At 56.7% G+C, this 24,076-nt stretch overlaps 2 protein-coding genes across 5 annotated transcripts in view; one reads left to right on the forward strand and one right to left on the reverse strand.

Annotated features, from left to right (window-relative positions):
- Positions 1 to 10,895, forward strand: part of CD99L2 (CD99 molecule like 2) — a 114,676-nt gene extending 103,781 nt beyond the window's left edge. The window contains exons 6-9 of the mRNA XM_046673897.1: positions 1,188 to 1,226; positions 1,682 to 1,801; positions 6,894 to 6,959; positions 8,102 to 10,895. Coding sequence (XP_046529853.1) covers positions 1,188 to 1,226; positions 1,682 to 1,801; positions 6,894 to 6,959; positions 8,102 to 8,163 — 287 coding nt within the window. The 3' untranslated portion in view covers positions 8,164 to 10,895. The remainder of the gene's footprint in view (positions 1 to 1,187; positions 1,227 to 1,681; positions 1,802 to 6,893; positions 6,960 to 8,101) is intronic.
- Positions 10,896 to 12,069: 1,174 nt separating this feature from the next.
- The window catches only part of MTMR1 (myotubularin related protein 1), a 68,341-nt gene continuing 56,334 nt past the window's right edge, over positions 12,070 to 24,076 (reverse strand). For all 4 annotated transcript variants that reach the window (XM_046672816.1, XM_046672815.1, XM_046672813.1 and 1 more), the window contains 2 exons: positions 21,787 to 21,963; positions 12,070 to 14,474 (listed from right to left, as the gene is read on the reverse strand). In XM_046672816.1, coding sequence (XP_046528772.1) covers positions 14,313 to 14,474; positions 21,787 to 21,963 — 339 coding nt within the window. In that variant the 3' untranslated portion in view covers positions 12,070 to 14,312. The remainder of the gene's footprint in view (positions 14,475 to 21,786; positions 21,964 to 24,076) is intronic.

Below are 24,076 nucleotides of genomic sequence, written 5' to 3' on the forward strand. Positions count from 1 at the left end.
CCTCAGCGTCCCCAGACGCTTTCTCCTAAGAACTCTGCGCTCTGGGAACACCGTCTCTCCTCAGCAACGGGCATTGTGCCCTGAGGAGAGGGCCACACGGAGGGAGTGCTCAAGGCTGAGTACTGTCCTGAAATGGCACCAGTTGCTTGTCAGGGAGCTGCAGTCTGGGGAAGTGTTGCATGCATGTGTGCATGTGTGTGTGCGTGCGCATGTGTGTACGTGTGTCTGCTGTGAACTGCCCCCGCAGGGATAGATTGTCCGACCCCCGCCACAGTCGAGGTGAAGAGCAGTTCCATCCCCACGAGGACCCCACCTGTGTTCCTTGTCTCATCACAGCCGGCCCCTCCCTCTCCACCCTCCTTACCCCTGTCAGCCGCTCCTCTGCTCTCCATCTCTGTGACATTTCAGAGCCTTTTGAATTTCAAAAGACTGGATAAGGCCTTGTCAGCCTGCATTTGTTTATGTTCCCAGAACCACTCAAATTGTGTGCCCGGCTAGATCCAGAAGTCCTTAAGACTCTTCGTTGTCTCTTAATCCTGTAGCATGTATGTGTACCTAAGTTACATGAACAGAAACATCTGGATTAGAAGAAGAGCATGTAAAGCACTAGACACAGGAGGAAAGTGAAGGGAAATATTAACTGTAAACCTCTCTGGGTGGTGGGATTGGGAATTGTTTTTATGCTGGTCTTTCATCCTTTTTTCAACAGTTTTATGGAAGCGTGTTTGCATAAGCAGATAAAGGATAAATACTTCATACGGGAGACGGTAGATACGTGGGACACGTAGCGCTGTCATTCAGAGTCAGGCTCACCTGGCAGGGGCCCAGCTCCACCCCCTGGCGGCAAGTCCTTCTTGGCGAGCCGCTCCCACCGGCCCGGGACTGCGGGCACGTCTGTGGAGTGCTGGGCGTGAAGAGCCGGGATAAGACAAACGACCAGTGCACAGTTGCTATCACTTTGAAAATAGAAAGTTCCACCTGGCAGCCTGGGCTTTGCAGGTGACAGGCATAGGGAAGCAGGGCTTGCTACAGTCCGCTCAAAGCCCCCAGGGTATTTCCAGGCTAGGGCCTGTGGCAGAGGTGGGATCCAAAGGGTCAGTGAATCAGGAAGGGGCTGTCCCTCCTGCCCCCGAGCTGGGTGGTCATGGGGTCACAACGGACACTAAATGCTTTTGTGCTTTTTCCAGGTGATGACCCCTATGGCAGCAACGACGACCCTGCATCTGGTGGGTTTGAGTCCCGAGGTTTCTGTTGGAAACCACGAGGAGACATAGTGCTGGCCTCCCCAACCTTCCCGAGTGTTGGCAGTAGAGAACCACGAGGCCGACAGCGGAGGGCTGCAGTCATTTACAGGAATTAAACGTGAAAACCTGGATCCCCAGCGAGGTGGCCCCATGTGAAGCTCGCTGGCCTGAGACCCTCAGTTAAAGAGGGACTGCACCATTTCCATATCCTCCCTTCAAGCTTCTCAAAGTGAAATCCTTATGGAAAAGGAGAAGCACTTGGCTCATCTGAGAGGGCACCGTGTCATTTGAACACCTTAGATCCAAGTAGCACAGCCCTCTCGCACGCACTGGGGGGTTGGGGGCATTTGACGAAGCTGGGTGCCCGAACCAGTCCTCATGGTGCTGCTGGTCTGCCTCCCCCTCTCCTCATCTCTCGCACCCTCTCTTTTGCTCAGGAATGTCAGCAGAAACAGGCACCATCGCCGGAGTGGCCAGCGCGCTGGCCATGGCCCTGATCGGCGCCGTCTCCAGCTACATCTCCTACCAGCAGAAGAAGTTCTGCTTCAGCATCCAGCGTAAGTGCATGCACACTCAGCCACTGTGGCTGTGGCTGTGGCTGTGTCCGGAGCGGTTTCGTCCCCCCACTCCTGCACAGGACAAATGGGCAAGGGGCAGAAATGCGTGCCCACTTCCCGGGGCGAGGTGGACTGTGCCTATAAAACCAACAAGTGTGGTCGTCTTGTTCTCTCTCAGCAGCGCCCCACAGGGATCCCTGACACGGGGGGGGGGGGGGGGCCCCGCCAGGGTGCCATTTTTATTCAATTTACCCACAACTTACAGACTCCCAGCTATAGCCTAAAACGAAAGCAACCTATCTTTACAAATCCAGCGTGTAAAGGGGAGGGCACAAACCACACTGGATTCTTCCTCGACGTTCCTACTCCTTTAAAGCAGTTCATGATTCCATCTCTTGTATACTTTTCTGGCTCATGGGGGTTAGAGCAGAGGCACCCAGGCAGCGACCTCTTGGGATCTGACGGGGGCGTTGCCAGATGATAAGAGCGCTGGCTTGCCCAACAGTGCTGCCTGCCGGGTCTTTGAGATCCTTGGAGCCTGCTGCCCTTGGATCCAGCAGTACTCCAGGGGCACTGTTCACAACCCAGTGTGTAACCTGCACAACTGTATGTGGTCGCCCAGCTTGAGATCGTATCGTCCTACCATGGATCCAGAAGCTTGGCTCTAGAGTGGTATGAAGAGGGAAGAGTCAGAAGGAGTACAGAATGGAGGCTGGACTGTCCTTAGAGCATTTCCTTGTGTCAGCTCAAAAGCAAAGAAACTGAGTGGCTTAAAACAACAGAAATTGATCCTCTCCCAGTTCTGGGGCCCGCAGTCTAAGATCAGGAGGTCCGCAGGGTTGATTCCTTCTGGAGACTGTAGGAGAGGGTCTTTCCTTGCCTCCTCCAGCTTCCAATGACCCCAGGTGTCCCTTGGCTTGTGGCTACATCACTCCAGTCTCTGCCTGTGTCCTCACTCTGTGTCTGTGTCTCTCCTCTTCTGTTTCTTATAAGGACCCTTGTCGTTGGATTTGGGACCCACCCTAAATCCAGGATGATCTCATCTTGAGAGCCTTAATTCGATCACATCTGCAAAGACCTTTTTCCCAAATAAGGTCACATCCACAGGTTCCAGGGATGAGGACATGGACACATCTTTTAGGGGCCACCATTTACACCTGTACAGCTCATTACCCTAACAGTGAGATGCTGTCAGATCTGTGGCTGCTGCACAGCTGGCCGAGATGGCCCCTGTGCCAAGGGGCAGCTTTGAAAGAGAAACTATCAAAGCCGGGCCCCTAGTTACAGCAAGAACGCCCGCCTGACACCGCCTGTGCCTTGGGGTCGCCGCCCCGAGAGCTGCCATAGCCCCACGGGGCAGGTGCGCCAGGCCGCTCAGTGTGTAGACGAGGAAGCCGAGGCTCGGAGCGTTGCTGGGGCACTGACTCCAGGCGGGGAGCCGTGGCCCAGAAGGGGTGCTGGTCCATAGGGGGGGATTTCCAGACCCCGAGGTAGCCATCAGGTTGTATCTGTGCCTCCCTGGGGCTGCTCAGGCGAAATGAGAATACGATATTTTCACACTTGTTTCCTAAAACAAACAGGTGTGAGGTTTTGCAAATTGGATTAGCAGGCAAAGCCAAATAGAGTGTGAGGACATGAAGGCCGAGGTAGATGGAGATGAACAATTTATAGGATATTTGGGAGAGAAGAAACCAAAAAGAGGGCTGTCGATGACAGCCAACAGTGCTCTGGCAACAGGGCTGGAGGACATGCACGGGATCTCTCTCTTTCTGGGGGGCAGCTTCGAGGTGAGGGCCTGGCTCGGCCGGGCAGCGGGGAGTGGGCCTGCTGGCGGGGGAGGTCCCAGCCAGGGCGGCGAGTGTGCTTGTGGGGCCGATGGTGGCTCCCAGAAAGTTCCCGGGCTCCCCCCATGCCCAGCTCAGTCTGAGGGCGGGCTCCCCTCCCTACACAGATTTCACACCACCCCCGCCGGCCCTGGGTACAGGGTCCCTCCACCCGGGGCCTTGGCCCCAGGGCCCCCTCAGACTGGGGAATCTTCCTCTGTCCCTCAATCCCTCTCTCTCCTGTGACCGTCACCCTCCCTGCCCCCCCGCCTCATTCTTTCCCCTCAGTCTGTCAAGGATGTCATTGTCATTTTTAAAGCCACACTGTCCTGAGTCCTTTACCTGGACACACTCGTATAAGCACTGTTGTCACCCCACGTTGACGCAGAAGGAACCGAGTGTGGAGAGTCCCCCGAATTTGAAAAAGGCCTTGGTTGCTTCTGTACCCAGCCCCTGTGCTACCAAACTTCTCTCTGGAATTTGTAAGCTGTCTCCACTCCTGTCCCCGTGGCCTCCCGTCACAAATTCCACCAGTGCTCCAGGAGCCTCCCATCCCCCACCTCACACCAGTGGGCTCCCTGATCTTGGGGCCACACATCTCCCCAACCGCCGCCGAGGCCTCTGCCTGTCCAGGGCCAGGTCGCCATGTCCTCCATCTGGATGATTCCATCAACCTCCTGCCCACCCAGTCTCCCCCGTACTTCTCCCTGCTCTGAGCAGCTAGAGGGACATATTTAAAATGCACAGGGGTGGGGGCTGGCCTGGTGGCACAGCGGGTAAGTGCACATGTTCCGCTTCGGCAGCCTGGGGCTCATCGGTTCGGATCCCAGGTGCGGACGTGGCACCGCTTGGCACACCATGCTGCGGTGGGCGTCCCACACATAAAGCAGAGGAAGATGGGCATGGATATTAGCTCAGGGCCAGTGTTCCTCAGCAAAAAGAGGAGGATTGGCAGCAGATGTTAGCTCAGGGCTAATCTTCCTCAAAAAAATAAAATAAAACAAAATAAAATACACAGGGGCAGCTCAGCCTGCACCTCCCATGCTGCCCCTTCTCTCCGGGTCCCAGCCCAGCCCCTGAGCTTGGCGTTCCAAGCCCTTCATGGTTTGGCTTCAGCCACATCCCTTCCCCTCCCCACCCGCAGCCCAGTCCCGCCCGGGTCCCCAGAAGCCTTTGTCCGCAGCCATACTCACTTCCCTGAGTGTGCCCTGTTCTCTCTAGCGTCCTCTCACCTTGCTGCTCTCATCCTTCGGGCCACGGCGCCCCGCCAGCCTGTGGGGGGACTGGATGCCTGTCCGGCTGCCGCAGAGCCCCCACCCCCGCCCAGACCTGGCGTGGAGCCATGGGGTGGGATTGGGCTTCTTGGTTTCGTGTCTGCGATATGGCCCCCCAGCACCTTCTAGACTGCAGTTCCGAGGGGCACTGTGTTTGCTTCATCCGCTGCTGTGTCCCTGGCACCTCGGCCGGACCGGAATCAGGAGGAGCCCCGTGGATGTCTGTGGGGGCCTCCTATCCCTGCGCCTTCCGCCCAGAGTGGCCTCGGCCACCGCTGTGTGGAGGGCAGGTGAGGCAGAGCAGAAACCGCTCTCCAGTCTCCACCGTGGTCCTCAGGGGCTTCTGGCCTCTGCTGCCACCGTAGGGGCCCAGGCTTTGAGGACCCTCTGCTTCCCCTGTGTCCGCCCTTTGTGCCAAGGCCAGCGTGGCTCGTGGAGTGCCCCGGGGGGTCGTTGCAAGGGGCTGAGTTCTTGCTCCAGGCTCCTAAGCTTTGTGTCTTGCCTTCAGATGCAGCAGAAGGTCAAGGTAACGACCGGCTTTGACTTCACTGGTTTTCCTCCTCTGCTTTGGCCTCAACCCTTCATTGCCCGCCCTTCCCTCCCCACCTGCTGCTCCATCCATCGTGCCACTCTCCGCCCCTCCCGCCCCGCCCCTTCCCCAACCCTCACCCACTTGGCTGCAACCACAACCATCTTCAGCTTTTTCTGATACGTGTGCGAGGATGCCACCTGCAAGACCCTCTGTCGCCAGGCTGTGTGCGGTAGGGGTGGGGCCCTGTCTGGGACTCAGATGCCTACTGGCGGTCATCCCCAAGGAGCAACCAGAGGGCTGCCCACGGGCAGGAGACAGTCCAACACATGCCAGGTTGGCAGCTGGGTGGTGGCCGGCAGGCTCAGGGTGCCTCTCCCAGCCCCTGCCTGTCAGCTGGGAACAGCTTCCACCGACTCCACCACCTGCCCTGCCCCACATGGGGGCTGGCTACACCCGCCAGTGAGCAACACCCGCATTTCTCCTGGGCCCATCTGGTGTCCACCTTGAGCCCGGTGAGCACCAGGGCCCGCAGTGTGCTTCTCCAGGCGAGGAGCCGCAGTGCAGCCTGGGGTGGCGGAGTGACTTACACTGGTGCCTGCTCGGTCGGTCAGAACCGTGGCCCAATTTTCCCACAGGTCCTGGGCTCTGGGCTCTGATAAGCTTTGCAGTCCCCGTCTTATCCAGGGATAGAGTGGGGTTGCTAAGGGGTGGGGTCACTCCGGGTCTTGAGTGACAGCCCTTGCGTTGAGCCTGGTGCCAGTCTGTGGCCTGAGTGCTGGCATGCGGAGGATGGCTTGTAGAGTCCCCAGGTCCCTCCTGGAAATAGGTGGTGAGAAAGCCCAAATAACTAACTAGACCAGAGCAGCTGTTGCTGGGCCCTGAGCCCTCCACACTTGGGCGGGGACAGCACTTGGTCCCGCTGCCTGGAGGAGCCCGTTGGCCTTTCCACGCGGATGTTGCTGGGAAGGCCGCACACTGGCAGGAGGCTGTGCTGGCATCTCCGCCATGAGCCCCATCCTGCCATCTGTCCCTCCCTGCCCCACATCCATCCGTCACCCACATGGTGCTTGGCTCCGCCTCTGCCTCCCTGGCCCCTGGGCTGGCCCGTGGGTGGTGCTGAGCCTTGCCATCAGGCATCCCCTCTGCTGGGCAGAGCTGCTGTCTGGCCCACAGTCTCACACATGGTGGCACGTGCCCTATGGGGATGGGGTGTCAGGTGCCTTTGCCACACGTCCTCATTTCTGAGGACAATGATGAGAACTCCTGGGCAGGGCAGCACATGCCCAGCTAGCCAGTCTTCACCCAAATAAGGACATTGAGGCGGCCCCGAGGGCAGGGCTGGAGCTCGTCCCAGGAGCTGTGCCTTTTCGCTGTGACGGAGGACTCGGTCAGGAGTTCTCCATCATGACTGTGGACCCCTGGGTTCTGTGTCAGTCCCTAACTCTGCCCTTTGCCCTTTGCAGAGGGTCTCAATGCAGACTATGTGAAGGGGGAGAACCTGGAAGCAGTTGTGTGTGAGGAGCCCCAAGGTAAGGACTTCTTGGTCACTGTCCCTTGCTGAAGGTCCCCTGGGACTGGGCCCCGCCCTGCGCAGAGCGGTGCTGGGGAAGCAGAGGAGCGCAGAGGTGTGTGTTTCTAGTTTCCAGCTGGAGCGGGGAGCTGCAGGGGCCCAGGGGTCCCTGCACTTGGCCTCGACCAGCCAGACGCCAGCTTCATGACACCGGGGCCCCAGGGGCTGTCTGGGGCCGTGTCGAGCCTTCTGTGCACGGCCGTGGCTCAGCCTCTGTTCTTGCCCCACCTGGGCCCAGCCCCCGGCCCTGCTGCTCCCTGTCAGGGACACTGGACCGGATCGGCGGAACGCTGACAGGGCCGCGGGGAATCTCTGAACCTCCACCCGTGACCTTTGGATTTTGAAAATTGCCAAAGGCAAGAGGGAATTTGGCTAAAACACAGCCTCCAGTGTTGGGGTCCATGCCCCTCCCTGCCTCTGCCCTCCATGGTCATCAAGCACTTTCTGGGTACACGACTCATTGGCAGGTCAGGCTGCTGGCCTGGAGGGGCCACCCTCCCAAGGCAGACAGAGCCTGTGGCCCCAGAACACTGGAGGGGGCGGGCCCGGCCAGGGTGGGGCAGACAGGCAGACGGTCCCTGGGCTGTGCCTGGAGCTGAAGGCCTTGGCAGTGGGGCCGCCCGTGGGTGTGTGATGGGGACAAGGTGCTCCAGGCCGTTGCTTAGGCCAAGTATCTGGCAGTGCTGCCCCGAGTGAGTTAGAGAACCCCGCATTACAGCATGGGAAAGCGACCCTGTGGTGGCATTCACTGCAGTAATGGTTAAGCCTCTTAGCTGCCACTGTGTGAGGTCTGCTACGGGCCAGGGAGTGTGGTGAGCGCTTTGTTTAAAACAATCCCCCAGCAACCCCGCCAGGAGCATCCCCCTGTTGCAGAGGAGGAAATGGAGGCCCAGCTGCTTCCAGGGTCTGTCCGCTTCCGCCGCCTCTCCAGGGCCCAGGCCTGCCCTGAGTGGGGACAGTGGGTGCCAGAGTGGAGGTTGTCCGGGAGGGGCTGAGCTGCCCCAGCCCCTGGACAGGACAGGCGGGGCCCCGAGGCGCTTGGGCTCCGCACCTTGCGTGCGGCTGGAACTGCAGCTTTCTCACGGCCGCTTCTCTCCCTAGTGAAGTACTCCGCGCTGCAAACGCAGTCCGCAGAGCCACCGCCGCAGCCGCCCCGGCTCTGAGGCCCTGCCCGGCTCGTGACCCAGCTCCTGCCTTCATTTGGACCCACAGCTGCTGCGCTGCCGCTTCCACCTCGCTGGCTTCTGTTCTGTCTTCCGGATGAGCTCGGGGCGTGTGTGAGTCTGGTTCCTGGGCCCGCCCCCCGCAGGCGCTCTGAAGACACAGCCGCTGGGTCACCGACTCCCCAAAGCCAGCCTGCCCCCAGGCCTTAGTGAACTGGGGAGGGGGACCGAGCTGAGGGAGGCCAAGAGGACAGTTGTGCTCAGGGGGCAAGAGCTTGGACTCGGGGCTGTGGGATCCGCTGCACATGGCACTGACACGCTGTGGCGGGTTCTTGCTAATAGGCAGCCCCTGGCTGTGACCTCAAAGGACTGTCAGTGGGGGCCCAGCTAGCACCCAGTTCTCCTGGAGCCCCTGCAAGGAGCAAACCAGTGAGCGCCAGGTAACCACACACACACACACCACCCGGGTGGGGGGGGTTGTTTCTGTCCTTCTTTGCAGTCCCAGCTTTTGCGCTGCGGGGAGTGAGGCTTGTCATTATGTAAGTGCAGGCGCACGTGCCTGAGAGGTTAGCCTGCTGCTGGACTAGCAGGGAGCGGGGCTGGCGGGCCTCGTTGCTACCTGATGGCACAGGGGACCAGGCGCCTTCTCCAGGCTGACGACGGGGTTGCCTTTTAGGAATCACTTACACATTGCAAAGGGATTGTATCCTGGGCAGGGAGGTGCTCACCCTCCCCGTTTTCGGTTCTTATTTTGGTAGCAAAAGCTACAGACGTCAAGAATGAGCATCGAAGCCTGAAGCATGCTGCTTGTTTGCTTAAAAATGTATTTCAGGGGAGGGGGAGGGACGTTTGCTTGGTTTCATGAAATACAACTGACTCGGTCAGTCTGCACTGATCCTGCCTATCCTGTCCTGTCCTGATGAAGGGCACTTGGGGGCCGTGCTCACTCGGGTGAAGGCCAGAGCCCAGGGACTGGCCGTCGCCTGGCCTGACACTGTCTGGTTTGGGCTGGAGCAGAGCTGGCTTCCTGGAATGTTCCCTTTGGCCCACACGTGGTCCTGCCCCTAGGAGCTCCGCTGTCAGAGGCTGAGCTAGAGCCTAGAGCCACCGTCAACGGGTAATCAGTTTCCAGCATAGAAACGCACTTCTGGAAGGATCATGTAAGTCAGCAGGGACGTAGGGTCCCATTTACAGAACTTCACGTGCCTCTGCGCTGCATGGATGGCACCACGTTCCAGCTGTGCGTTAGCTCCTTCACGTCCGCAGAGCTGGGATGAGGCAACCCTGACTTCTTAAGGAAATGAGTGAAATCTGAACAGACCCCACAGGTCGTGTAATGCATGCCTCGTGTTCGTTTTAAAATACTCGTTGTGGGACGGTGATCCATCGTAGAGCCTCTCTCAAGGCTGCCCTCTAGATCCATCCCCACTGCGTGCCCGTGGGCCCTGAAATGCCCCTTCTCCTGCTCAGCGGTTCGTCCAGGACAGGATTGCGCGCCTGCCAGGGGCAGCGGAGCACTGGGGAAGGGGATGAATGAGCAGGAGAGGCGCCGCATGCAAGGTTTGCTGCTCCCAGCGCTGCCCCACCCTCGTTGTGGGCCAGGCGGTTGTCAGCTTTGCCAGGCTTGTCCCTCCAGAGGACGGCAAGGGCTGAGAGCTGCACCCCCTGGCCGGTGCTGGGCTGGAGGCAGCTGGGGAAACTTTTTGCACCCATGGCCTGTTGCCACCTAGGTCTCGTGACCTCAGGGTTCAGGGAGGGCCAGTGTCCTAAGTATGGAGAGTTGGGCAGGGACCAGGGCAGTGCTCAGCAGCTCGTCGTGTTAGGGGGGTGGCTCGCCAAGGTGCCCAAGGCATTTTAAAGGAAGAAACAGGAGGCAGCACTTGTGTGTGCTAAAATACTTCTCTCCCTGCCACTGGGAAGGTTGGCCATTTACAGAGAAATCAGAGTCATGGTGGTGACTAGGATGCAGAGTGATGTGGCCCATGTGTCCCTTGGCATGGCCAGGTGTGGTGCGGGCCCTAGAGCTGTCGGGCTTCTGCCCCGGGAGGCTGGGCCCCTGCCCCTCAGCTCTGCAGTGAGGCCCGTGTGGTGGTGGAGCCCAAGGCCCCTGCCGCCGTGCAGGCGAGTCGGCTGCCTGGCGCCCTGCCTGTGGGTCTGGGGGGACCTGGTTTACGTGTCCTCCTGCCTGTGGTCGGAGGGGCCTGGTTTGCTGGTCCTTGGCCATCCTGGCAGCCAGGCCTGCTCCCAGGGACTGGCCACCCCAGGTGGGGCACTCAGCCCCCGGGGGAGTTCTTGGAGGAGGCTGGGGGGGGAGGGGACTGACACCTGCAGAAGCCTGGGGGCTCTGGTAACTGTGGGTCTCTCTGAGCGTTGTGTTTGGCCAGCTGGGCCTGTCCCACGGGGTGTGATGCCAGTGACCTAGAAGGGCCCATTGACACTCTCCTGTGTCTATCAGCTTCACTGGGGGGCAGGGGGGCGGGTGTCTACAAGATCCACTCAGCACAGGCAGGGAGGAGGCGTGGGGCAGGGCACCCTCCTGGTGTGGGACCCACAGAGCAGTGCCAAGCCCGCTGCCTTGGCCACTTCAGTTGGGGGTCAGTGCCAGCCCTCTGAGGAAGGAGAAATGGAGACCCACCTCAGAGTCCCTGGACTTTTGACGCGCTTCTGTGTAAGTGTGAATTGTGAACTGTCGTGTGTGTATTAAACAAAATGGAACCTGACTGGTCATTGCATTCTGCGGTGTGAAGGCACTTCCTTTGTCAAGTAATGGTTTTTTCTTAAAGTAACTTATGATGTGGAGCCGACCTCACTCCCCTCCCCCCGCCAAAGGTCCTTCTCACAAGGTTAGAGTTCTTGCATTTACCCTCTTGATGAAGGGCTTAGAGTCGGGGCTTCCAGGGCATGGCTCTTATCCGGGTACAAGGAGCTAAGGCCTGGAGATGCAGTGACAGGACCAGGGAGGGGCAGAGGTGGTCTCCAAACTCGTGACCAACTCCCCCCCCCCCCCCCCCCCCCCACCCCCGTCGCTGTTCTCCCTTCTTCCGAGAAAGCCGGTGCCTGGGAGAGACTCATTATGTGCGGGTGTTTCAGCCAGAGACAGCCGAGCAGGGATGGGGGCCTCTGCCCCCGGCACTCACTGCGGCCGTGTACAGGGGGGCCGTTTGGGGTAAAACGTGCCCTTGCCATCACCTCATGGTTTGGCTTGCAAACTGAAAAGACAGCTGGACGTTTCAGCATGAGCAAGATGCCGTGGCCCCTGGGTGAGTTTTTACATTGACGTGGGTACATTTTGGTGCCGTACGAGCCTTCTAGCAAAATAGCAAGTCCTCAAACCCCAACCCACCATGGGACTCTCTGTGCAGACATGCTGCACGGTCAGCTCGGGTCTGGCGCAGTGGCCCTGTCAGCCTTGCTGGGTGGGGTCACTGCTGGGGACTACAGTGACAGTGACTGCTGCATGGAGAGGGAAGGGACCCCAGGTCCTTAGAAGAGTGGCTCATGGGGGCATGTGGGTCCCTGTGGCCTCTACAGCCCCAGCAAGGCCAGTGCTCCTCCTCAGACTTGGGGCGGGGGGGGGGGGGGGGGCCTCTCAGAAGTCCACCCCAGGTGACATTGCACCCGACTCTCACTCTCAAGTGTCCCCAGTGCGTCCTCATCATTTACTCAAGGTTAAGGTCAAGGGGCATTTTAGATTTTAAAATCAGAGTACTTACCCATTTCAGCCACTCAAGACTTGACCATTTGCACTTATGATTTAGTAAACAAATGAAGTCACATAAAGGCACTTTATATATATTAACTGGACTTGGCACAGAAGGTACAGAATGTTCACTGTTACTAACTTTCCCAAGGGAAAATTCTACTGAAATACTTTTAAAAAAAGGCAACAAAAAATGAGACCACAGAGCAAACATATTATCATTTTAATTACAGATGGAATACAGTGCATCAGATGAGGCAAATACAATACTGTGCCAGGTTTAAAAATCGGAACCATAAACGTTTTACATACTATACTTAAATAAAACCGAAAAAAAGAATTGCTTAGGTAACAAAACTATACTTCAAGTTGTTTTAGAAAGAGTTTTGTGCTAGGAACACACAAAGGAAAATGATCCGTTGTGCTGCTTTCAAATTGAATGGGTGTCCCTAGGGGTCCTCCTGGGGCCCAGCGTGGGGCAGGGCCAGGCCGGGCGCCAGCTCGCTGCCCCCAGCGCCAGGCTAGTTGCCCCCAGCAAGAACAAGCCACTTTGCTTCTCTGGTTTTGTTAGAAGCATCATTCAGGCCACACCAAGTTTAATCAGCCTAGTGTAGCTGGGGGATTAAATGATATTTCTGGAAGAAATGTCCCCATTTTAAAAAGTTAGTATATCAATAATCCAGTTTATCCATTCATAAATAAGGTGTCAGATATGTTGGGAGCATAAATCAAAAGCTAACATCAATTAAACTGCGATTTAGAAACATCCCCTAAACGATAAACATGGAGAATTGATTTTAGGTTATCAAATTACCTTGAATAAACATTTCTGATACCTTATGGATATCAGATTTTCTGTAAGAATCAGAAGGTTCCAAGTTGAAAAATCATCTATTCTTCTAAGTGTTTGACTGTATAAAACCTTTAAGAATACATTTTCAAAAATAATGTCAGGATGTAGGACTTTGCGGGCATCCCGTGATTCGACGCCCCCAGTGTCGAGGTGCGGCTGTTGTCGGGTCTGACCCGGGAGCTCCTGAGGCCCCTGATGCTGAAGGCGGGCTCCACTCCTGCAGCCACGGTCCCAGTGACTGCCTGGCACGCATGACAGGTGGAGGGGGAGGGTGTGGCCTGCTGGCGGTGGGGGCGCAAACGTGCCCCCAGTCGACCTGTCACAGGCCACACAGAGGAGCTCAGAGCTACAGCACTGGTGGACGGACCCAGGGATCGCCCGTTAATTCCTGCCCGGGCTGCTGGAGGCTGGGGGTCCATGAGTGAGGGAGGCAAAACCCAGAGGAGAGGCCCGACTGGCTTGAGGTCGGCCCTGAGACAGGAGACCGAGGGACGTGCGGGCTGGGCTTTTGGCAACGGAAGCCACGGCACTGTGGGTGCTTGAAAATATGGACATGCAGTCGCAGGAATAAACCGGGCTGAGGGATCTCGATCAAACGGGAAACAGTATTTCCGACCGGCAGAGAGCAGGTGGGGGCAGACTCGCCCTGATGCAGACGCCGGCCGCAGGAGAGAAGGGGCCGTGAGGTCGGCCCGTGCCGGCACAGAGCTGCCTGAGTCCTCAGTTTCCCCTCAGCAGGGCGGGGGGAGGAGGAGTGTGCCTCGGCCATGGCATCTGGAGGGAACCGTGCTATTGCCATCTGTGGCCCGGGTGCCCTCAGGAGGCAAGTCCCAGAGTCGGGCGAGGACAGAACACACTGCCATCTCAATGCCCACATCAAACGTGGTTCACGCGTGCACAGAACAGTGAGCATGGACCTGGTTCGCCAGGCCGTTCTCATGCCGTCCCGTCAGGCAGATCCCTCCTCGGGTGACGAGTCTAGACACACGGAAGGACGTAGGAAAATAAAGGCCTGTTTCTCTCTGTAAAAATACCTGTATGTACACGACAGTAATGGAACGGGGCGCCCCTGCGTGAGGAGAACTGTAGGCTCGAGGGCGCTGTGCTGTCTTCTCCCCGCAGATGGCGAATTGTGAGCTTAAGTTGTAGCAAAGCGCTGGCGGAACCACGTGGCTGGCAGCGTGGGCTCTAGTGAATGGCGTGGTCAGGAGGGCTGCCCTGGGGAAGTGGTCGGGGACCTCCTCAACCCAAGCACCGCACCCGGGCCCTCTAGTTTCTCCCGAGCTGCCCGGACGATAGGAAGTCAGCTCTCAGGGTCCATGTGACAGATGGCCACCCTGAGAAACCCCCAACAGGAGGGAAATGGGGGCTCACAAAAAGCACTTGACGACAGTAGGAGCTGTCACCAAGCCACACAAATGGGCACTGGTTGGAAGTACCATCCAGACACAGAGGGCACAGGGCGTAATCCTAAAAGACAAGACACAAGCTACAGCCAGGAGGGGTGGCAGGTCCCTTGCTGAGCCACTGGTGAGGGCAGCGGAGCAGCAGGCTGTCCTGGACGCTGGACTTGCCGGAACGGCCGCCTCCGGCCCGTCAGACCGAGGTGTGGACGGGGGTGACCGAGTGGGACGGCGAGGAGCCCCGCTCGGACGAGGACGAGGCACGCGTGGCCACCTCCCGCTGCAGGTCCTCCACCCTCTTCTGCAGCTCCGCGCGGACGGCCAGCAGCTCCTTGAGGGTCTGGTGGATGGGCATCTGTGGGCACACACAGCCGTCAGCGGCCACCAAGCCCCCCGCGCCGACAGCCCGATGCTGCTCGCCTCCCCATTAGGGCCCAACCAGTATGCCGCGGGCGTCCAGAGGCTCCCCGGTCATGGCCCAATCTGTCCCCAAGTGTGCACGGGTGCCCTCCCCACAAGCTGCGGGCTCCAGCTGACACGGTGGGAAGGGCTTCGTCACTGCTCTCCTTCCGGGCTTGGCCAAGGTCCCAGAGGAGACAAGCAGGTTCAGGTGAAACCGCCCCCCACACAGTGTCTACGTGTCACCCCCACGCCTCCCCCTTACCGCAGCACTCTTGCAGTTTTATAAATAGCTCTGCTGACTAATTCTGTGAAATCAGCACTTTCTGCAACTTGAAGTTGTTTTCATCAGTCAGAACAGGAGCCAGCAGAAGCCCCTGGAGAGGGCAGTGCCCCAGGAGGGGGAGCCCCTGGGGGCCCGGTGCCTTACCCCCCACCCAGGGAAGAAGGTGGGCCTTCCTCGCGAAGCTTCCACTCAGCAGCACCAGGGCCACAGCAAGGCCTCAGCCCACTGACCTCTCTCTCTCAAGCCCGTTGCTGGGGGGTGGGCCAGGAAGAAATGAGCAGGAGTTTCCTGGGGCACGTGGTACCCAGTCTGACTACCTGGGTCACAGCACCCACCCCCACAGCACCTGCTGGGGCCCAGAGACCCGAGACCTGGCTTTCCTTTCCTCTCATGGCGTACTTGCTCGGGCTGGGGGGAGGCAGGCAAGGGAAGGGGTGACCAGCTGGTGAGCAAAGGAGGCACAGGGTGGGGTCTGGGGAGCTCCCCCTGCCACTCCTTGTCCCCCATGCAGTGAGGACATCAGGACACAGCCACAGGCCTGGGTCCAAAGCCGCAGCCAGGCCATGTGATGCTCACTCCCCACCGTCCTGTGGCTGCTTCCTGCTGCCCTGAGGGTAACGGTCTGATCTTCGCCTCGAGGCCCGGTGAGGTCTGACCCCAGCCTGCCTCTCCTGCTCACCTCTCACCAGGTCCTGCCTCTGCTACCTTCCTGCATTGCAGAATCTTCCAGGTTTTGGAAGATGCCACACCTGTGCTGTCCCTTCTGCCTGGGGTACTCTCCCCCCACCCTTTTCACCCACACACTCGCTTCATCCCACCGCGACCAGCACAAAGAGCCCTTGCTCTGGGTGGGGGGCCTTCTGGACTCCATTTGTTTTGTCATCCACCTCCCCAAAGACTAAGCTGTTCCATCGGGGGTGCCAATGGGGATCAGCCCAACTGGAGGGAAGGAGGGGAAGAGAGAGATGAGAGACAGAGATGAGAGCGATGGCCCTGGCGAGAGAGGAGAGGAGAGGGGGGAGGGTGACAGAGAAACAGAGGGCAGCCAGGGGCCTCCAGCATGGCAGGGGGCTCAGGAACTAGCACTGGAGAAGCGAAGAACACACTCCGGATTTGGGCAGGCCACAGGAAGAAGGGAGGGGACAGCAACATGGGAGACTGATGGCAAAGGCCCCCCAAAACAAGGAGTTACCCTTATCTGCTGCTGAGCCTAGAGGGCACTGTGAGGTGGGCGACAGCTCCCGTCTTGGCCTCAGGACCTATTTGGTGTTTTCTGGTTTGCACGACCATTTGATTCCGGTCAGACAACAGAATGCTTTGCAGTCAAGCTGCTGTTAGGAAGCCCCACACCCGCGGCAGAAAAGCACAGCCACACACACCCAGGGCCCGAGGCTCTCTTTTTACATCTCCATGTGGCCTGTCGTGTTTTTTCTCATGTGTCATCTTCATTTACAATAAGTCAAAGGCATGCTGCTTCAAGAAAATGCTCCTCTCAGGGCCAGGCACCCAGTGGGTGTTAGCGTGTGAGACACAAGCCCACAGGGTCTCAAAGGAAACAAGATGGCTGCCAGGCCCTCCACCTAGCCATCCTTTGATGGATGCTCAGGAGCCCCCCTCCAGGCAGCTAGCCCAGCCCCCTCCCTTCTCTGAGAATAGAGGCCCAACAGGCTTGTGCCCTCTGCCTTTCCTCCCCTTTCCCCCCTTCTCTCTGCCTGGCCTGGCTTCCTGTCCCCTGGCGCTGGACACCCACCGCAGACTTCTTGCTGATCCCTCTGCCGCAGTCTTCACTGCCCCTTCCACATTCCTGTACCCCTAGTGCTGCTGGAGTGAGCTTTCCAGAACATATACCAGGCCTTGCCCTGCAAACCCTGTGGTGGCTCCCACAGCCCCTGGAATAAAGTCCAAACTCCCAGAGATGCTTCCCAAGGCCCTCTGTGGCCTGGGCCCACCTACTTCTCTGGCCTCTGACATCACCAAGACCCAACCTGCTCCCCTACAGTCTCTGTGTGCCCGGCCCCTAGGGCGTGGCCAACACGTGCTTGTGGCATTTGGAATAAAGAGCTGTGACCCAAAGACCGCCTCTAGTTCTCCCTTCTGTGCAGCACAGGGCAGGGAGAAGGCAGAACACTGGGCCACCCACCTAACCCCCTCCGAGCACCATGCCAGCGCTTTGTAGGGACTCATTTCACACTTGTGCCCCTGCGAAGTCTCAGTGAGGCCTGGGACCTTGCCTCTCATCAGGCGTCAAGTCACCACCAGAGACAGGTGTCACTGCCAGAGACAGGGTTTGGCCCTAGCCTGGGGACAGCCTTTCCTTTGGTGACCACACGTGCCAGTAGCAAGAGCTTGGCGAGGACAGCTCCTCTGGCCCTTCCCTCTGCATCACAGGATCGGCGTGAGTGCTAAACGCAGTCCCACGTGCACAGCACCCAGAGGCACACAGAGGCCCTCAACTTGCAGCGGCCATGGTCACAGTTACCCTTATCGGCATGGCCATCACAAAGAAGCTGACTCTGCTTACACGTGTAAGAATCTGAGTGCATTCGAGGAGAGACGCATCCTGTGGTTTGCAGGTTTTAAGAAAGATCTGGGCCCTGCCCTCGCCAGATTGACAGTCAAGCACAGGGCCAGGCCTCTAGCGCCGGCAGAGGGAGCTAGCGCGGCGCGAGGCAGAGCTCAGCCCCAGAGGACACGCCCCTGCCCAGCAGCGCTGCTTCCCATCAGGCCTCTCCTGCAGTAACCCAGAAGCCCAGGGCAGCCAAAGGCACTTCAGTTCAAGCAGTAGTTCTGCGGGGCTTCCCGCTACCGTTCAAGAAATCCCACCGACTGCCTGTCCCTTGAGTCACCCAGAGTACTGTGTGGAAACTCTCCGCACTGATTTAAATAAAGGAGAGACTTTCCAGCCCATCTTCCTTGTTGCTATAACAGACGAATCGGAACCGCCCAGGAAAGAAGAATTCAGCGCAGTGCCCGAGGAGGACAGAAATACACAGCAGTTAGGAGGAAGCTGCTGGAAGGCGCGTGCTGGCTTTGGTTCCTGAGTACAGTTGTCTCTAGTGACTGGAAAGAAATGCTCAAGAGGCCCCCGGGCTTCACATTCGAAAACAAAGCAGGGAGGTGGGAAAGGAGCGTGGCCCTGGAATGGGGGCTCCTGTGAAATGGGAGCGGTCTGCGCCGCACTCAGACTCCCTTGGCCGAAAGCCACGACAGAGGCTGCTGACAGGGCTGGCGACCTCTTTGGCTCGCTGATGTTTCTGGGCACACGGGCCATTTCAGAGACAGTGCTCCCTCAAACACAACTCTCATTATGGGGACAGTTCAATCTAGTAACGAGCACTTGCTGTGTCAGGGGCCTGCTTTTGCAGAGTGCAAGGTCTAAGGTGAGAGAGAGGCAAATAAATAAATTGTCCCTGCAGCCTGGGGAACGTAATCTGGGAGCTCAGCTGAGGGCACAGTGGGGGCCAGGGGCGTGGAGGGCGTGGGGAGCTGGAGCCATCAGGTGGCCACGGGCAGTGATGCCTGAGCTGTGACTTCGGTGGGGAGAGCCAGGCCTCTCTAGCAGCAGGCTGGAGCACAGACCGGAGAGAGACCGAGGCAGGGAGACTAGACAGGCTGGTCCAAGAGCCCGGAGGTCAGGGGTGTGGACGGGAGGCTTGAAGGGGAGGCAGGGGGAGACAAGAAAGGATTAGCAAGGGCACACTTGAGTTGTTGCAGGCTGAGTGGCAAGAACTGCAGGAGGCAGAGGGCATCAGGGAAGGCTCGAGGGCCTGGAGAGAGCAGATGTGTAAGAGGAGTCAGCCTGGACCAGGAGGGCGCCGCTTCCCTCATTCACTGAGTCATTCACTGGCCACATTTCTGGAGTTGCCCATTAAGCACCAAACACCACACTCGGTGCAGAGGACACACGACTAGGCCAGGTGTGGCCCGTGCAGTTTCGGGCTCATGGTCTATAGGGCGGCGGGCAGGGAAACATGAGGTGGTATCGTGCCTGGGGGAGACCCCTCCTTCCCAAAGTGTGCTGGTCTGGGTGGTAACCTATGGTCCCCCCAACACTGGGTGAGCAGGGAAGCGCACGCCCAAGGGAGGAAGGAAAGCACGAGGGGAGGAGGGGCAGCGGGCACTGGAAGGAGAGAGGATCCAGTTCCTGCCGATCAGAGCCCCCTAGTGGGGAGGGGCCACAAACGTGAGTCTCTGGTCCCAGGCAGACTCTGGCAAGGGCTGGAGGAGGCGATCAGACAAATACTAATTGAAGACCCAAAAGGCACGTTAGTTCAGACTAGGGGACCTAGGAGCCGGGAGTGCAGGACAGGCTCTTCAGGAAGGGGCGGGCATGGCGCAGGGCGCCCGAGCACAGGGACTGCTGTCCTCTTCCCTGCCTTGTCTGTGGAGGGGACAGGAACTGACCACACTCCCTTTGCTGTCAACTCCTTTCACCTGGAAGCTTCTCAGCACAAGGACAGCCACTTTTAGTGGGGGCAAGAGGGACGTGCAGGCCAGCCCTGTGCCCCTCAGGCTGTTGTGTGACCAAGTTGGGCCACATGACTCAGGAATGGACATTTCTAGATCTGCTGGGCCTCCGCTGCCTCCCTGCAGTGGGGCTCAGGCCCCGAGGAGGCTGCGGGAGCCCTGGAGAGCCAGCAGGCTCCCCGCTTTCCCCTGCAGAGGAGGCGGCGCACGAGGCATGGCTCACTCGGAAGAGGGAAGGGAGAGGGTTTGGGGGCCACGCTTGTGAGGAGGCTTCCTGGAGGCCATGGCCGCTTGACAGCTGACTCCACGGCGCTCTGCAGGTGCCACAGAGCTAACGCTGGAGGCTCTTCAATATGGGCACCAGCACAGAACAGCTGATCCTAGTTACCAAGGGCTCACCGGCCACAAACCAAACTGGACCCCTGTATTTAAAACACTGACGACTGACCACAACATGGGACTGACTGTATACTGTTTGTTTTCATGGGGAAAAGAGCCGAGACTGCGCCTCTCCAGCTTTAGATGCTCTTCAGTAAAGAAACGTTTTACGACTCTGAGAAGTTAGCATTTCCGCTCCTCAGAACCCACGCTAAACCCAGAACCCATTTGGTACTGGAAATGCACTCTGGCCGTCTCAGCACTACAGGCCCTCACGTCAGTGCACTTGGCCCAGTGTGGAAGTGCTCACCACCCTTGCTGCCCCATGCTGTCGTAACAGAGGAGCCAGCTAGCAGCCCCTTGGCAACACATTAGAAATTTGCATGGTACATGATAACAGAAGCTGGGCCCTCAGAGACTAAATGGAGGGGTTTCCGGTCAGGGAAGGTTTCCTAAAGAAAGTTCTCAGAGCACCAGCTATTGGCCCGGTGAGAGGCAGAGCACAGGGCAAGTGTTTCCGGAGTCAGTGGTTTGAGGAGCCAACTGTGGGACATGGAATCCATCAGCCCGGGAGAAGGAGAGAGGAAGGCAGAGACGCAGGCGCAGGGGACCGTGAGGCCTGGTTCTGCGGCCTGCTTGGAGAGAAGGCCAAGTACTGGGCTGAGCAGGCCCTGATCATGGCGTTCTGGAAAACAGCCCTGGGGGTGGCATGGCCAACTCAGAGGGTCTAGAAGAGGAAAGAGCTTTTGTAGCTGAAGCTGTGTGGAACAAATGGAATGAATCAGGAAACAGAGTCAGGGAAAGAGGAGGCAAGTGATGAGCAGCTGGGGCTCTGGTGTGGGAGAGCAAAGGAGCTGGGCAGGAGATGATAAGCGGGGCCTTGGGCAGCAGCCTGCACCTGTCAGGCGGAGCCTGGAGCTCCGTCTGCTACGAGGGACTTTTCCAGCGGGGAGAGAAGGTTAGTGACGTGACAGCACCTCTGAAGTTCAAGAGCCAGGGAACTGAAAAGGGAAATGAACAGTTCAGTCTTCCCCGTGGTTAGTGGGGCTTGGGGAGTGTTAGGGGCTGAATTTTGTCTCCCCAAAATTCATATGTTGGAGTCCTACCCCCCAGGACCTCAGAATGTGACTGTATTTGGAGACAGGATCTGTACAGAGGTGATCAAGCTAAAATGAGATCATAGGGTGTGCCCTAATCCAGTACAAATGGTATCCCTATAAAAAAAGGAAAATTTGGACACAGAGACACGCATAAAGGGAAGATGATATGAAGAGACGTAGGGAGAAGGCCACCGACAAGCCGAGGAGAGGCCTGGCGCAGACCCTTCCCTCACAGCCCTGAGAAGGAAGCAACCCTGCCCACACCTTGATCTCAGACTCCCCGCCTCGAGCTGGGGGACAGCAGATGTCTGTGTCTAAGTCTCCCAGTCTGTGGTACTCTGTCTGGGAGCACAGCAAACTAAGACTGAGCTGAAAATGCCTGGAGAGACTGTACGACGCTGGGCGAGAGGGAAGGACTGAGAAGGAGGAGGGCTGGGGACAGGGAGACGTGTGCACCCGTGGGCAACAGAAGCAGTGATGTGAAACCGGGCCGTGCAAACGTGCTCCTTGGTGGACTGCCATGAACTAAGAATATGAAACTTAAAAACCCTCAGCAGAAGCTATCTGTCCACAGAGGGGAGGGCTGCCTCCATCGGTCTGCTCTGTGACTTAGGACGTACCTTCTTTCTGCTGTGCTACCAGTCTACAAGCTGTAACTGCGAGGCATTTCCCAAACGCCCTTCCCTGCCCCCGAGTGCGGTGCCCTGCAGAATCAGTACTGCCCACCGCGCACCTCTGAGTCAAGTCACCGGAAAGACTGAGAGTCAGATGTGGTAACCAGTATTACTTCATCGATGTTCTCTCAAGCAGTATAAGAGGGAGGTGCTAAGATTTTTAACTCTAACCCAGTAAACAGCATCTGGGCTGGTGTGTGGAAGAGCCCTGCTGGACAGGGACGAAAAGGATGGACCCCTGCAAGGCGAGGACGCAGGACCTTCAGGAGACATCAATACCTAGCATACGCACATTTCTACAGTATCATCTTTACCCGGACAGAAAGACATGCTCTTGTGAAAAGAAGAAAAACAAAAAGATACCTGAGGCCTCATTCGTGGATTCCATCGCACATAATAGTTTACCCACAATTCCAAATGACTCAGACTAGCAACAGGATATAAGACGTGGTTTTCATAATTCACAAAGAAGGGATTAGAAAATTCATCGAGCTGGCTATTGATATAAGACCATAAAGATATAGTCTTTGTATATACATCCTGAAAAACAAAAAAAGAACACATTGAAATAAATTCAACTTTTCTTCATATCCTTAAGAATTTGTATTACATAGAGAAAAGGACTTGCATGATGAAGTGAGTTCCAACCCTGAAAAATTCAGGGGCATTTACTAAGCCCGACCCCCCTCCCCATGCAGCGCCTCATGCTGGGGATGGCATGAGCATGCAGTGAGCACGCACACCGGTTGCTGTCCTGGAAAAACATATTGCTGAGTTAGGTAACATTTGGTGACTATGTCTGTGTGAGGCAGAACGAGAACTTTCTAACAACCACAGGATGATGGGGCCCGTCGATAACAAATACATTTTTTATTCTGGTTTGCAGTTTGTTTTTGTGACTCAATACTGGGCACTGTGGGTAGAATTTACAGATAAGATTCCTTTCACTGGAAATCACGGCTCCCTGGAGAAAAACATGCCAGGGTGGCAGACTGGAGAAGCCTTATAGAGAGAAGTAAATATACCATTAAATTATATCTCCCCACCTCCCAATTTTACAGTACACCATTTAGAAATGCTGTAACTAATCGGTTTACTCAGCTGAATGAAAACACCCAAATCCACAGGCATGGTGGGGCAGATAAACAGTAAACATGCAGCAAGTACAGTGACAAAGTCAAAATGAGACAATGGAGAGGCCAGGAGTGTTTTCTACCATTCTGCTGCTCCCAAGCCAGCTGACCTCCTCACAAGCTATCTAGACATGGAAACTTCCACTAGGACCTTTTCATATTTCATATTTTGTACTTATAAGAGAAACACCAGCAATAATTCAAGGGACCCTGAATAGCCAAAACAATCTTGAAAAGGAGAACAAATGTGGAGTTCTCATACTTCCCAATTTCAAAACTTACTACAGTAATCAATACAGGTGCTACTGGCATAGGGTGGAGAGACATGTAGATCAGTGCAACAGTACACAGCGTACAGAAACGAACCCCCACATTTACAGTCAACCGACTTTCAACATGGGTGACAAGAAAATTCAAGGGGAAAGAGTCTTTTCAACAAATGGTGCTGGGACAACTGCATAGCTACAAGCAAAAGAATAAAGTTGGACCCTTACCTCACACCACATACAAAAAATAACTCAAAATGGATCATAGTTCTAAACGTAAGAGCTAAAACTAGGGGCTGGTCCCATGGCCGAGTGGTTAAGATCATGTGCTTCTCTTCGGCGACCTGGGGTTCACCAGTTCAGATCCTGGGGGTGGACCTACTCACCACTCATCAAGCCATGCTGTGGCAGCATCCCACATAGAAGAGCTAGAATGACCCACAACTAGGATATACAGCTATGTACTGGCGCTTTGGGGAGAAAGGAAAAAAGAGGAAGATTGGCAACAGATGTTAATGCTCAGGGCCAATCTTCCCCACCAAAAAGTATACTTAAAAAAAATTAGCTAAGGGGCTGGCCCCGTGGCCGAGTGGTTAAGTTCGCGCGCTCCGCTGCAGGCGGCCCAGTGTTTCGTTGGTTCGAATCCTGGGCGCGGACATGGCACTGCTCATCAGACCACGCTGAGGCGGCGTCCCACATGCCACAACTAGAAGAACCCACAACAAAGAATACACAACTATGTACCGGGGGGCTTTGGGGAGAAAAAGGAAAAAATAAAATCTTTAAAAAAAAAAAAAAAAAAAAAAAAATTAGCTAAAACTATAAAACACTTAGAAGAAAACACAGGTTCAAATCCTCATGATCCTGGGTTAAGCAATGTTTTTTTTCTTCTTCTTTTTTTTTTTTTTGAGGAAGATTAGCCCTGAGCTAACATCTGCTGCCAATCCTCCTCTTTTTGCTGAGGAAGTCTGGCCCTGAGCTAAGATCCGTGCCCATCTTCCTCTACTTTATATGTGGGATGCCTACCACAGCATGGCGTGCCAAGTGGTGCCATGTCTGCACGCAGGATCTGAGCCGGCAAACCCTGGGCTACCGAAGTGGAATGTGCGAACTTAACCGCTGCGCCACTGGGCCGGCCCCGGCAGTGGTTTCTTAGATATGACACCAAAAGCATAGCAACAAAAGAAAAAACGGATAAATTGGACTTCATCAAAATTAAAAACTTATGTGCTTCAAATGACACCATCAAAAAAG

This window comes from Equus quagga, chromosome 10, assembly GCF_021613505.1.
Source record: "Equus quagga isolate Etosha38 chromosome 10, UCLA_HA_Equagga_1.0, whole genome shotgun sequence".
Taxonomy (NCBI): Eukaryota; Metazoa; Chordata; class Mammalia; order Perissodactyla; family Equidae; genus Equus; species Equus quagga.